Below are 15,705 nucleotides of genomic sequence, written 5' to 3' on the forward strand. Positions count from 1 at the left end.
TTAAATACGCTGCATGTGTTGAAATATTTAAAGAAGTAGTAGTTTATGACCTAGTTTAGCGGCAAGTGGGGGATATTAAGTGAAGTATCTGACGTGAAGGCAATACAGGTAGTGATGACGTCCTTAATGACGTCATGTGGCAGTATGAGGGCGGGTCTGTGCTCACCTCTGCTCATCTCATCCTCACACACACACACACACACACACACGCCCATCACACTACACCATCTACCCCCCACCCCCTCTCTCACTTCCATTTTTCATCCACTCGTTGGTGTTATCGCCGAGGAAAAGTAGAGATAAGTGGAGGAGTGAAGGAGGGCGAGGGAGGACTTGTATAAATGGTCCAGCCCTCACGATCCCTCAAGCGACTCCACCACATTTCCTCGGCCTCCATGTCGGCCCCGGGGGAGGGAAGCGGGAATAATTTTGTTGATTAAGAAGGCGGGAGGAGTAGTGTTCATGTTGTGGAGGGTAAAGGAAGAAGGGGAAAGGGGTGAGAATGGTAGAGGTGATGGTGGGGGAGGAGGAGGAGGGAGGGGGCCGGAGCGGCGGCCATAGTGACGTCACAGCACTTCCCTCTCGCCGAGCCTCGCACATTCTCACGAAACTCGAGACGAGGATCAGGTTATTTTCAGATATGGATTTGTACAAAATTACCCATAACACTGTTGTTTGTGGATGAATTGGCGTGAGTGTGAAGGTAGAAGCGTTCGTATTATGGTTGGCTGAGGTGCTGGGAGGTGGGACTCGCAGTGATGGGCGCGCGTGGAGGCCGTGTGAGGAGGTAAAGTTGCCGCTGTTGAAGTGTTAGCGGTGAGTGTGTGTGCCCAGCACCACCACCACTACCTCGTCCATACCCGCCACTCCTGCCACTCTAGCAGCCAGGGGGCAGGTGGTCAGTGGCGGCGGCAGCGCAGGCGTGAGGCTCGTGACAGGAGGCCAGAGTAAGAGGTGGTGGGAGTGGGCCGAGGGTGTGGGGCCGCCTACACCCCCCTGCTGCTCCTGCTGGTGCCCTGTGTTTACACTCTCACCCCGGCACACCCCACACACTCACCCTCGCCTCACCCGGGGCCTCTACACCCCACGCTAGCTTCCCCAGGCGCTTCTCGACCCAAGGAGAGATTCGCCCGGGGCTTGTGGACCCCAGGCTAAAGTCGCTTGGGGCGTCTGGACCCCAAGCTAGCTTCGCCAAAAGCTTCTGGACCCCAAGCTAGCTTTGCCAAAAGCTTCTGGACCCCAAGCTAGCTTTGCCAAAAGCTTCTGGACCTCAAGCTAGCTTCGCCAAAAGGTTTTGGACTCCAGGCTACTCTACCCCGGAGCTTCTAGACCTCAGGCCCTCCTCATCCAGACCCCAGGCAACCTCTACCGTTATTGCATCCTTCTTCTCTCCCCCCCCCCCCCTCACGACAGACTCTAGTGTTGGGAGTGTGTGGGCTTATGGCAGTGTGGAGGTGCAGCCCACGGCTGTAGTGTGGTGGTGACGTACTGCGGTGCGCTCGTGTCATGTGCAGCACCGGCTGCCTGAGATTACCCGTGTGATGGCTGCGGTGGTGGCGTAAGGGGGGCGAGACTAGTGCAAGTGCGGGCGGACAGAGACACCCGGGAAGATGTCGGGGAGTGGGGGCACGTTTGTGGACAGGATAGATCCGTTTGCTAAGAGGTCGCTTAAGAAGAAGCCCAAGAGGTCGCAGGGGTCGTCCAGGTACCGGACCACCAATGATGTCGAGTTGCAGCCTTTACCGCTACTTAAAGGTAAAAGTGAATGTTTTCTCGAATCACTGTTCTGCAACATTTGGTATACTGTAGTTGTAATTTGAATTATATATATATGCAGTGCATGGCAAGTTGCATTATGTTTAATAAGTTATTTTGGTGTAATATGATATTGATGTTCGTGATGTCATTCCTGTATTTTCAATGTATATTTAAAGGTTTGAGTTGGGTTACTATTCTTCAGACATTGAAGGTTATACAAAAAATCAGTATGGAATACCATACCATGCAACATTGTATACAAGTCAAATCTTCATGCTAATTGTTTTGCATGATACATCTGGCACGGAACATGGGAGTGTCGGATGCAATCCTTTCGAACGTGCTCGGAGGCTTAGTATCTGCTTGTTACCTGCTTGATGGGTTCGGGAGCTCTTCTACTCCCCAAGCCTGGCCTGAGGCCAGGCTTGACTTGTGAGAGTTTGGTCCACCAGGCTGTTGCTTGGAGGCCCACATATCCACCACAGCTCGGTTCCCGCAATATTTTTATAGATATTTTATATCTGACAGTTATAAATTGGCATCCAGACATGTCGGGAGAAAGACCTTTGTCAAGCCTTATGAAAATTGGTCTTCTGTCATCCTATTCCCAATATTCTTGAGTATATTCTAGTCTAGTATTCTCAATATCTTTCTATCATATCTATCAATACTAACTGTGTAATTTCACATTCTCCAGGTTCTTCCACACACGTGCACAAAAAACTGGCCCACATATCCATTTGAGCACTTGCACAATATTGCTAGGGGTAAAGTCAACCATAATTAGAAAGTATACCTTATACGTGAACATAATTCATACCCAAAACTTCCTATGTTTATAAAAATTGGTATCAGTGTATTGTAGACTACCAGAAAGCCTATGATAGTCCCCTGCAAAAGACTAATACACACAATGGAGAGAGAAGCTGAGATAACAGAACAGGCTGGACTGGACTGTGTACTGGAGTACATGATGGACAGGAAGCAACGGATCAGAGAGGATATATCAGGCTGGAGAGGAGTTGAAAATGGCATTCCACAGGACTTTTCTAAGATCATTGTTAATTTGATTTCATGTAAATGGCCTTCCATAGGGAGTGAGCTCATGCATGACAATGTTTGCAAATAATGCAAAGTTAATGGGGAGAGTGAGAACTGAAAAGGACTGTAGGGTGCTGCCAGAAGGCCCGGGCACACTTCAGGAATGTGCAGATAAATGGCTGTTGGAATTCATTCTAAATGAGCATTAAATAATGAAGATGGGCAAGGCAGTGAGGATGCCTGTAAGTACCTACACCATAAGGGGAAAGCAACTAAGAGAAACAAATGGAGAATTAAGACCTGAGAGTAAATGTAATGGTAACATGAACACCAGAAGTTCATGTGAACAGGATACTGTAACAGCAGCATTTGGGAAGCTAGGAAACATAATCTTTCATGACTGAAAAAGGAGGCTGCAAAGTCTCTATATATTGCCTTTGTGAGACCATTACTTGAGTATGTAGAGCCAGTATGAAACACTTTTCTGATGAAGCACAGAAAAGAAACTTAAAGTTCAGATATTTGCAACTAGATTAGTACCAGAATTGAGAGAGCTCAGCGATGAGTACAGCTTGAAGGAACTCGCCCTCACAACCTTAGAGGAGAAAAAAGGGGATATGATCACTACATACAAAATCCTACATACACCACGTGGACAGTGGAAGCTTACTTAAATTTAAAGGAGGTAGGACATGCGGACATTAGTGGACACTGGACAGGCAGTTGGATCATAGATGAGGAAAACCCGCTTATCCTTCATGTGTTATTGGCTAGTGAAATACATTGAAGGAAAAGGTTATTGAAGCCAATTCCATCCATAACTTCACAAGAAAAAATGTGATCAAAGTTTTAATGTTGATGGTTGTAATTAGTGCACCAGGTAGAAACCACTACAAGATGGGGCTTAGATATAGTTCTCTCTCCTGTAGTCACTGATAGTTGAGTACAAATGTTACACACATGAAGATACTGGAAGGACAGGTTCCAAATCTCCATAATATAATTACAATATGCTGGAGTCAGATATGGTTAAAAGTGCAAAATAAACCTAATGAAAGGTTAGGGTGCCTTACGCACACTTGGAGAATAGTGTAAGCATCATAGGCCCATGACTCTCCAGGTGTTTATCAGATTCTCTCATGAACACTGTGAGGGGTCAGTCAGTTATGTCCCTTATGTGTAGTGGAAGCGTGTTGAACAGTCTTGGGCCTCTGATTATGATAGTTCTTTCAGAGTACCAATTGCACCTCTGCTCTTCAACGGGGGTATTCTGCACATCCTGCCATGCCTTCTAGTCTCATGTGATGTTATTTCTGTGTGCAGGTTTGGGACCAGCCCCTCTAATATCTTCCACGTGTAAATTATTGTGCATCTCTCCCACCTGTGCTCAAGACAATACAGATTTAGGCTAAAAAACATGACATACAAGTATGACAGCCTCACAGACCAGGCAGTCACCAGGAAAGGCTTGTCACAGGCCAGGCTACAGAAATAGAAGAATTCTTGAAATCAACCAGAAAAGGAATAGGAAATGCCAGTACAGTGGAACCTCTATTAACGAGTGGCTCTATTAACGAGTTTTTCCAGTAACGAGCAAGCCACTCGCAGCAAATTTGTCTCTATTGACGAGCTCGCCTCTATTAACGAGTGAAACCACATGGCGCTTCCTAGCGTCTCGCGGGTTCTCGCAAATTCTCGGATGCCTCCGACGCCAGTGTTGTTGTATCTCACACGACAAGCATCCCTCTGGATTTATTTGAGCTTTTCTTTGGGTTTTTAGTGGTTTTGCGACTACAATTTGTAACACACGATGTCTCCAAAGAAGCTACTTGCTAAAGATAGTGTTGTCAAGAGGAAGAAAGACACAATTACTGTGGATTTAAAGAAGGAAATTATAGCAAAGCATGAGTGTGGTGTCTGTGTGATTGATCTCACAAGGAAGTATGGCAGGTCCTCATCAACAATTTACACCTTTAGTAAGGGAATGAGGAGGTAAGGGAGGATGCTGCCTCTTCCACTGAGATCAGGGAAGTGTTTGGAATGTTTGAAAAGGTGAACGCATTCTTGGAAAAGCTGCCCTGATAAAGCAGTGACAACCTGGTGTGTGAAAATGTTTGATTAATTTATCACTTTGTGATAACACTTTATGAAAGTGTTATCACTTTCGCAGGTATATGTCGCTTGAATGTAACACACTTTTTTTCTCTTGAATGCACCCAAACACCGCTCTCAAGCGTCATTTGAGCAAATATTTCTATAAAATCCAATTCTTATCCGATCGAGATGAGGATTGTATACATGTTTGCCATGAAATTTCCGTTTTCTTTAATAACCACATTGCCTATTTGAGAAAACGGCATTGTATTGTATCTTCGTGGTAAGACTATTATATTGTTGACACAACGAGTGTAATCAACGTAGTTTTTTATTTGGTGCTGGTCTAACGCATCCTTGTGTGACATTTGAAATGAAATTTGGGTGAAATTCCCAAGAAGAGAGAGTCCGCTTGACTCAGAGGTGGATTCTCCTTCCACACCATAACCCTTCTCATCCTTCCTACCTCCCCATCGTCTCCCTCAAGCCAGCAACTACTCTTCATAAGGTAAAGTAAATATTAAAACACTACAACAAAAAATTTATATTTACATGTGCAATATTATATTTACATAAAAAAGTCATACAAGTATGGATGTTTTTGGGAGTGGAACGGATTAAATTTATTTCCTTTATTTTAAATGGGGAAATTTGTTTCCAAAGACGAGTTTTCCAGGTAACGAGCTCGGTGCCAGAACGGATTAAACTCGTTAATAGAGGTTCCACTGTATAATTATTTTTTATTGACCTTAGTGATGCTGGTAGATTTGATAGTGGTTATGAATAAGTATGTCTCACTGTTAACCATATATATATACAGGCATACCTCAGTTTAAGAGTTTAATTGGTTCCTGGAGACGCCTCGTATTCCGAAAACTCGCATTCCGAAGCTAATTTCCCCATAAGAAATAAAGGGAAATGAATTAATCCGTTCCTGACTACCCCAAAAACCCCACATCAAACTAAATTTTTATACCTAATTCATCTAAATAAACCTACAAAACTCTGTTCAAGTTATTACTTACCTTGCTGTTGAATGCTGTAGGCGTATGGAAGATGGTGAGGAGGTGGGAGGAAGAGAAGAGTTACTGTTTGGAAGGGGAGTCCCCTTCCATTATCACATCAGGCAGTGAGGACTTCACTGGTATGCACACTCTGGCACATTTTGCCTGCATACCACTAGGACTTGCTTGTTTTACTAAGAATTTATCTAATGACACTTGTTTTTCCCTACATTTTAACACTTGTCTGTAGTAAGACATCACATTATCATTTAAAAGGTCAATGCAACGGCCTGCAACAGCTTTATCTGGGTGAGTTTTTTCAACAAAACTTTGCATTTCTTCCCATACTTCACACATTTTCTTAATCAAGAAGGGACATCCTCTACTGCCTCTACTCACAGCTATTTTCTTAGGTTGAACCTTACTAATGGCTTTCTTGAGACCCATGGCAAGATATATAATGACAACTTTTATGCTCAAATGGCCAAAAAAACGATAAAAAACTGTAAATCCTTGTGAAGAATTCAGGTGGGATAGTCACTGGACACTGGTAAACTGAGGCGCGATCGCCATGCCACCACGCGCCAGTCGGCCTGTACACGTATCGACAAACTCGCGTCCCGAGGTAACCCTCGCCTTCCGAGACATATTTTTGGAGTAAATCCTGCTCGTCTTCCGAAAAACTCGCATACAGGGACACTCGCATTCCGAGGTACCACTGTAGTACACTGTAGTTTGGTTGCAGGATAAGTGATGTATTGTATTTGTCATTAATCTTAATCCATTATCATGTCACCCACTACTGGAAATTGGCACCTTATAAGAAATGTTCCTTTACCAAACATGTTTGGGTCCTTAAGTTGTCATATGATACTTTGCTTTTGTCTACCTGTCTCTCCAGTTCTAATCTGGTCTCAATCATAACATGCCAACACATTAATTGCCTTTTGGTTCAGCAGCTTCAAGCTGTCAACATAGTACTTAAGGACGTTCATTAGTGTATATATATATATATATATTATATAACTTGCACCAGCTCCTCAACCCAACGACACATACTCATCCATATAATGCATCTAACTTGAACCCTATAGGCCCCACTCATTCATTCAATAGCCTACATTCACTTGTACACAGGATGCAAGGCACATTGTACATAAAACGATTAGGCAACACTTTAAAACTCAACCCAACCTAAGTTTACCTCAACCCTTACCTAACCCAACATAAGCTAAATATCACAAGGTTTAAAATTGATTCAGTTCCAGTTGCCAGTTAGAATCTTAGTTATATTATAAACATGCTACACATTCTTATGCTGGTGAAACCCCTTAAAATGTGCATTATATATAACTACCAACACAATTATTTGTAGTTTTATGTGCTTGCATTTTATTATGATAAAACAATGATAAAACATCTCGTTATGATAAAACAATTGGACATAATCTTGATGACCATGAGATATGACCTGAACTCTTGCAGGTCATGTCATCTGCAAGTGACATGATGCCAGCAATGCAGGTGACCTGATGCCTGATAACAATATAGATGAATATTAAAAAATGTTTAATGATCATTGATTAAATTTTTGTTGAAACTCATAAGCTTTCATTATAAATATGTTACCCATTTTGATGTGTAAGCATTATTGTGTACACATCACATGGGAATGGGATAAAATACAAATTTTTGTGGAGATGGTCCTGCCTTTTGCCTTATTTGCCTTGGTCAGACTTATTTTGGTCTCCCCCCTCCCCTCCCCTCGAGGGATACCTGCTTGATGGGATTCTGGGAGTTGTTCTACTCCCCAAGCCCGGCCTTGAGTTGAGAGAGTGGTCCACCAGGCTGTTGCTTGGAGCGGCCCGCAGGCCCACATACCCACCACAGCCCGGTTGGTCCGGATGTCCACGGTTGTTCCAACAATATTTCTTATAGTCGCTGGGAGGACGTTGAACAGCCACAGACCTTTGGTGTTTATACAGTGTTCTCTGATTGTGCCTATGGCACTCTTGCTCTTCAATGGTTCTATTCTTCATTTTCTTCCACATCGTTCACTCCAGTATGTTGTTATTTTACTGTGTAGATTAGGGACCTGGCCTTCCAGTATTTTCCATGTGTATATTATTTGGTATCTCTCTCATCTCCTTTCTAGTGAGTTCAGGTCCTAGCTTGCTTGATAGATTCGGCCTCTTTTGAGTTTGGATCAGCTTTCACCTTTTGGTTGCATTACAAGATTCCCGATTCTTCCTGGCTTGCAGGCAACTCTCTATTTTCCTCGGGGACTTGGTACGGATTTTGCCAAATGAGTTATTACATAACAGATCATGCAGTGCCCAACACCACACCCCCCTTTGAATTTTTTTTGTAAGTTGGTCAATAACCTTGTCCTTACTCAAAAACCCTGAAAATTCAAATTTCAGATCAATCGCACTTTTGGTCCAAAAGTTGCACCCTTACTATTTTAGGGAGTTGGAGAGAACACACACTTTTCAGATTCATCTATCTCGACTCCTAATTGAGCTGGAAGAGTGATTCAAAGTGCACTCAAAATGGTAATCTTTCAAATTACAAAGTCATTATTGTTTTCAGGAACACTTAAAATTTATGTAAAAATGTTAGAGCAATTTATATTTTTAAGTGGGGTAGGCGGGTGGAGGGGGTTAAACTCCCCAAGGTTAATCAATATTTTTAACATTTACATATTGGAGTTAAGACCAACCATGTGTGTACAAATGACAGTTGAGAAATTCCTTAGTATGTGGACATAAATCCTGCAAATATTGATTTGAATATTGGCAGGTCAACTGAAAAAGGTGAGAAGATTGATACAAATTTATTATACTGTACAGCATGTGCTTAAATTAATGAATCAGATATATCCCATACATTTCATTTCATCCAAGTTCATTACATTTAGATTGGTAAGGGAATGTGAAGTATGAAGTGTTACATTATACTGTGTTTATACAGACTACTCATTTTTTGTCACCCTACCAATATTACAAATGGCTTGTTAATTTCATTTTTTCCCATCAAATATTTTTCCTTACTGGAAAACTGTGTGTTGTATATGGTACTCCTTAAAGATCTTGGAAAGCTAATTAAAAAATCCCCAAATTTTTCTGAAATCTTAATGATTATTCCGAACCACATGTTACTGTACAGTAATTACCGACAGGGAATATATTGACCATATTAATACTCATAATTTTTTTTAACAAATGAACAGATGTCCTCTGTTTCCAGTTAACTTTACTTACTGTAAACGCTGAACAATGTTCCGAGTTTGATAATTGGCAAACCTCTATTTGAGTCTTGTACTGTACTTGGGAAATATTTTATGAAAGCATCTTGTTCCCTTCACTGAAATAGCTTCATTGAACCTATTAAACAGTTGTTACAGTACCTGTAATTTGGTTGCCTTTAAGCAACAAAGAATCATGAGTCAAGTCTGGGTTGGGTTTAGGGAGTAGAAAAACTCTCAGAATCCCATCCAGGTACAAAAAACAAAAAGTATTGCATTGAAATGCAAAGTACTGAAATCATACAAGGCTTTGGTGTTAGTGTCCTACATTGGTTCTTTGGAGGCTGCCATTAATTAAGAAATGTCATTCGGCTTGAATACCAAAATCTTTGCATAAATTTATAAAATTGTATCAATTTTTATATTGTCTACCACAGCCATCAGAATAATAAACAGGGTTTTCACATTAGAGACCGTTTCTGATGTCTTTAATTATGTAGTTACTGGAAAGTATAAGCTGCAGAAGTTGAGTGTTTTCAAGACAATTGTTGATAATACAGTAACTATTATGTATTGTTAATCCAATGAAAACTGAAAGGCATCTTGTGTGAGGAAGGAATAGTTTTCAGAAAAATCCCCAAGAACAAGTGCTTCATTGCAGATGCTTTGATGTGCATCATTTGTTAACTATGACTTTTTTTTTTTTTTTTTGAGTTGCTGTATATACAAGAGTTGTTACATTCTTGTACAGCCACTAGTATGTGTAGCGTTTCGGGCAGGTCCCTGGAATACGATCCCCACAGCGAAGAATCGTTACAACCAAGTACCCATTTTACTGTTGAGTTAAACAGAGGCTACAGTTAAGGATTTGCGCCCAGTAAATCCTCCCCGGCCAGGATGTGAACCCATGACAAAGTGCTCGCGGAACACCAGGCGAGCGTCTTACCGCTACACCATGGAGACGGTAAAGGTTGTAATATAATAACGTGTGAGCGGAAAAAATTCTAATGAAGAGAGTGTCAAGAAAATTGAGAAAACAGTCAGTATGATTGCATAGCACTTGGAAAGGATATGAGGACCTGGGATAGGATGGAGGGAAAGGAATGCTACTTGCCTATTAGTGTCTACAGGGGAGTGAGATCTAGCTCTACACCCCAGTTTTGTACCGGTTGAGTTTGTTATAACTGTTCTGACTTTCAAAGTTTTTTTTTAATTAGGTCATAAAGTTGTACCTGCTTGATACCTGCTTGATGGGGTTCTGGGAGTAGTTGTTCTCCCCAAGCCTGGAACGAAGCCAGGCTTGACTTTTGAGAGCTTGGTCTACTAGGCTGTTTCTTGGAGTGGCCCGCAGTGGCTTCCACAACTTTTTAGAGCAAACCACTTTTTAACTATCCGTACAGGGTACGAGTGCCTGCTTATGTCCCTTTGGCTCATTTGCATTTCCAGCTTCAACCTGTGCCCTCTTGTCTTGCTATCTCTGAAGAGGCTATCCTTATCCACCTTATCTACTCCCCTCAATATCTTGTACGCTGATCATATCACCTCTGTTCCTTCTATCCTCTAAGGTTATGAGATTGTTACATTTGCCTATTTTTGTAGTTTAATCCTCTTAGCTCTGGCACCAAATTTTGTTGCAAACCTTTCTACTTCTTCAGTTTTGGCTTCATGCTTTACAAGATGCAGATTCCATAATAGTGATGGATATTCTAGCATTGGTCAAACAAATGTTGTATAGATTGCCTTGAAGGAGTCCAGATTAAAGTTCCTAAATGATGATCTTATATTTGCCAGCGTCCCACATGCTGCCGATGTTATCCTGTTTGTGCTTCTGGTGTAAGTGTTGGAATTATATCCACTCCCAAATTCTTCTTTCTGCCTGATTCCTGTAGATGCCTTCTGGTTGCCTCTCCCCCTTTGATAATTGTTGACCCCTCTCAACAATTATCAAGAGCCCCCCTCTCCCCATCTTTATTAACTTGTTGGGATTTTATTCCAGCAACCATTTGTTTAACCATTCCTGGAGTTTGTCACGGCATCCTGTAACTTCCTGCAGTCCTCATTGGTTTTCATGTTCCTCATCAGCTTTACATCATCTGCAAACATTGATATGTCCATTTGCAGACAATGAATCACAGTAATGTGACTAAAGATATGATGATGACCAAACCACACACCAGGAGATGGAGACAATGTTTTGGTCCATCCTGAACCATTATCAAGTAGATTATGATAGGAGTAAGGGAAGAGGAGGTAATTCCTAGAGAAAGTTGAGAGCAGGGCGAAAGGTGGTAGGTCATTCACCTAAATCAGGAACAGCAGTTGTCCCAGGACAGTCACCTCCTCCATACATCTGATCCTCCTACCCCCACTAGTCTTCACTTTCTAATTCAATGTCACTTTCCTACCACACTAACAACTAATTTACCATCATTTTCATACTGTTGAATTTTTTTTTTTACCACAACATAAACAGACTTGCATGAGTGTTGTGGCACAATCAGAAATATGTTTGTATGATTAGAGTACTGTACTGGCATTTCTTTCCCAACCCATGTAGCAGGTTCTTGGCTATGTTAGTGGCAGTTTGCACATAAGAGCTGTCTTTGTAACTGATATTAATCAGCTTGTTTGCTAGTAACTTATAAGTAAACATAACCTCAGACAATGCAGGTTATTCTTGATTAACACCATAACCAGAGGCAACGGGAACCATAATAAATTATTGACACAACCGAGTCTGTGAGGTAGATGAAATTCTGATAGTGTAGTAGTATATAAACACCCTAGTATAGGGCTCACTGATACCTTTGGAATCACCAAAGGAACCATACTGTATGCATAATTATGACTTCTTACTAACAACACTTAAGACGTCAACACCCTTACATTCTGATCACGAAACATCTGATGTACAGTACAATACATACTGTATTTTTTAGCATTTATTAAGATGCACATCTGCTCAAGACGTACTGTACTCGAATTTTATGAGGATATTTTGTGGAAAAAACAATAGTCGTATATTTTGTCATACATTTATTAAGTGGTTTTAAAGCCCAGCTGCTCAATTGCCATATTCTTATAAGCTATATGATAGTGTTTAAACTATATTTCATAACAATCCACCATAAACAGTGGTTATTAAAGAAATATGTATTTTAATTTACTGAGCAAGCAAACTTTGCTTTGAAATGAGGGTGTATTCTATTTAGGTACTGTATTAAATCATTGCCAAAATCACTAAAGAAATAATTGTATTATGTGACTGTTTCAAGTGCTTTTAGTATGACTGCTACATTAACCCGTATCAACTCTAATCATCAAGAGCATCAACATCATAATATAATTATATTAGTAATAATAATATATAATATAATATAATATAATAATAATAATAATAATAATCTTATTAGAGTATCAACTCTAATCAATGTAGTATTTGTGCAGATCAGTTACAAGTGTAAGGCCTCTTCGTACCTCGACTGCAACAATTTTCCTGATTTACAAGGTGTATCCTAATCCACCAAAGCTCAACCAGCAATCAAAGTCATCCCCTGCTCCTTCATCTTACAAATGTCTGGCACACAACATCCAGCAGCCATCCCATCCAACACACATTTTCCAACCATTACAAACTTTGAACAAATGTTTGGAGGAAGATGGCAGAATTGAATTACCATACTGGGTCACAGACCTGCCCTTTATCAGTAGCCCATGATATGCTAAAGGTTACTCAACCTGAAGTCTCCCTGGTTGCACTAGGAATTTGGAGGCACCAAGCTGGTGCCTCTAAATTCCTAGTGGGTCTGGCCACACACCAGGTTGTGTAATCCAGGACACTGGTTTGATCACGGCATCCTTCTCCAATGATTTTCTCGGATGCCTGTACATCGTGTTAGTGTGATTTTATTGTTTATTATAAACTTCCCTCCATACATACTTGCATGATTAGACAGGCAGCAAGTGTATACTGTGTATACATGTTAACCATATATATAGAGGACCCTCCCCCCCCTCTGGGATCAAATTACTGACCCTCCCCAGGATGCAATCCCACAAAAAACTGACACTCCTGGTACTTATGTACTGCTAGGTCATGTTAGGAAATGCACCCAACCATTTCCATCCCACTCGGGATTTGTGCCCGGAATTCCCGATTGCAAGTCAAAAATGAACCCAACTTTACAACCAGGACAGAGAATTATCAATACCCCAAATTAAATAGCCAAGAAAATGATCTTGGCTGTTTGAATTAGAGTTGATACTGTAATTTTAAGATGCATGTGTCCAGATGGATGGGAGTTTGCAATGGTTGAGAAATGTCTTTCTGTTCAGTTAAGAGATTGGTGGATCAAAGGGAATATGAGTGTTGTGTACAAGGCATCATGGTGAATAAACAAGTTAGATATGGAGAAAAAATCATTGGAGTATAGAAAGGCAATACTGTATTCATGAATAAGGAAATTGTTTACTCTAAAGTCTAGCAAATGTACTGTACTGAAGGAAGTGTGTGCTGAAGCCACTTCCGACCACAACTTCAAAAATGGATACGACACAGAACTTGAATCTCGAGAAAGAGAAATCACACCAGGTAAGGAAGGCTAGGTGGGTGCAAAAAAAAAAAAAAAATGTAGGTAGATCTACAATACTAACATGGCCACCATAACAGCCATCACAGTACTGTATAACCACCATCCAATCCATAAGTACCACATATGGTTAAATTAGCTGTATATAGAAATATTATGCCAGCATTAATTTAGGGTGTCAGTATATGCATAGACTTTTCAGTTAAAACTTGTTTATTTCTTACTACGACCATTGTCATTCCATCCGCTGATCTTGTTACCATGTGTTAGTTCCGAAGATAAATGTCCCTGTAGCCCGATCTCTTACTAGGCCTCCTTACCTTGATCATACCTTGATGGGGTTCTGAGTTGTTCTACTTCCCAAGCCCCCAAGCCTTGCCCAGGGTCAGGCTTGACTTCAGAGCTTGGTCCAACAGGCTGTTGATTGGAGCGGCCCGCAGACCCAAGTATCCACTACAGCTCAGTTGGTCTGGCACTTGAAGAAAACTATCCAGTTTTCTCTTATAGATGTCCACATTTGTTCCAGCCAAACATCCAGGTTGGTGGTATGGTCAACTTTTTTCCAAGATGGTGTCTGTTTATTGGGGGCTTGAGGAAGCAAATGAGAGCCCCTGTGTACCTGCAGGACTTAAATTTTGCACTATACCTAAAAGCAACCCTTTGTCACTGCGCACCATCACTGAAGCGTCAAAAAGCGACCCTGGTTACTATGCACAATTGAAGCATTAAGCCAAATTAAGAAATGCCACTACATCTTCAATGAGATTTGAACTCTGCACTGTTGGGTTCCTAGTGCTGTTGCATTGCTTTTAAATTCTTAATGACTGTAATTTTGATGCATGTCCTCCTGTACAGGTAACTAACATTTGTTTTAAAAGTGATCAGAAGGCTAATGCACATTATTTCCCTCAGATGTCCCTGGGTCGGAGCAAGAGGACCTATTCCTACGCAAGCTTCGGCAGTGTTGTGTGGGTTTCGATTTCCTCGACCCGGTGGCCGACCTGAAAGGAAAAGAAATGAAACGTAGTACCCTCAATGAACTTGTTGATTACATCACGGCTGGTCGAGGAGTTTTAACTGAGCCAGTGTATCCAGAGATAATTCGAATGGTAAGCTGCACACTTTGGTTTATTCAGTCTTGTATTTATATCATAGCTGGAGTGAATGAATTTAATAATGGATCATTTTAGAAACTACCTGTAGGATTCATTTGAGTCTTTCAAAAATAGTATACAGATTATAGTGTTTGTTAATCTCTGGAATAACGAAGGTTTAGATTTCTAGGAGAAAATTGTAGTGGTAAAAGATTGAGGAACACAATATTTGAGATGCAGTTCACATGAGTGCTATTTCTTGATCACAAATATTTATTTAATTTTTATATTTATATTTTAAAATGTTTTGGAGCAAAATAAATAAATAAATATATAATTAAATAATGTGAAAATGAATGACTGAAAGGGTTATATCAATGATTCTTGCAGAAATCTTCTGTATGTTTAATGTTATTTTTCACTTTGGAAGAAGTTGAAAGTGAACTCTCCAAAAGTTCATTTTACTAGGACTAATGCACATTTCTAAGTGAAGCTCTTCAATAAGTTTAGAGGCAGGTAAAGTTCAATCAAATTAGTTGAGGCGACTATACATTCCTTGTAGGCTGAGGCGGTGTTGCCCAGTTAGTTAATGAAACTGAGTAATCTTGGTCTCCATTCTCATTAGTCAGCTGGGACAGTAGGTGGTGTGCACTGGCTTTTTTGAGGCAGACCTGCCAGTTCCCACCACCTGCCCCAGCTGACCAATGAGAATCCTGGTAATTATTACTTGAACTGCAGCTGCAAACCTTCATACTTAAAACCTCTCGTGATTGGGCAATTATGTAGTTTACAGTGATTACTATTTATAAAATACACAATCTCCCATATAATTAAGGCCTATTGATTAGCATTTCATGTAGTAAAAATGATAAAAAATC

At 40.8% G+C, this 15,705-nt stretch overlaps 2 protein-coding genes across 2 annotated transcripts in view; one reads left to right on the forward strand and one right to left on the reverse strand.

The window, feature by feature from the left end:
* Window positions 1-176, reverse strand: part of LOC138353588 (eukaryotic translation initiation factor 3 subunit A-like) — a 4,533-nt gene extending 4,357 nt beyond the window's left edge. The window contains exon 1 of the mRNA XM_069306780.1: window positions 167-176. Within this exon, the coding sequence (XP_069162881.1) occupies window positions 167-176 (10 nt within the window). The remainder of the gene's footprint in view (window positions 1-166) is intronic.
* A 125-nt stretch (window positions 177-301) lies between these two features.
* wdb (serine/threonine-protein phosphatase regulatory subunit widerborst) overlaps window positions 302-15,705 on the forward strand; it is a 47,336-nt gene continuing 31,932 nt past the window's right edge. The window contains exons 1-2 of the mRNA XM_045757976.2: window positions 302-1,755; window positions 14,646-14,842. Of these exons, the coding sequence (XP_045613932.1) occupies window positions 1,611-1,755; window positions 14,646-14,842 (342 nt within the window). The 5' untranslated portion in view covers window positions 302-1,610. The remainder of the gene's footprint in view (window positions 1,756-14,645; window positions 14,843-15,705) is intronic.

Source organism: Procambarus clarkii, chromosome 58 (genome assembly GCF_040958095.1).
Source record: "Procambarus clarkii isolate CNS0578487 chromosome 58, FALCON_Pclarkii_2.0, whole genome shotgun sequence".
NCBI lineage: Eukaryota > Metazoa > Arthropoda > Malacostraca > Decapoda > Cambaridae > Procambarus > Procambarus clarkii.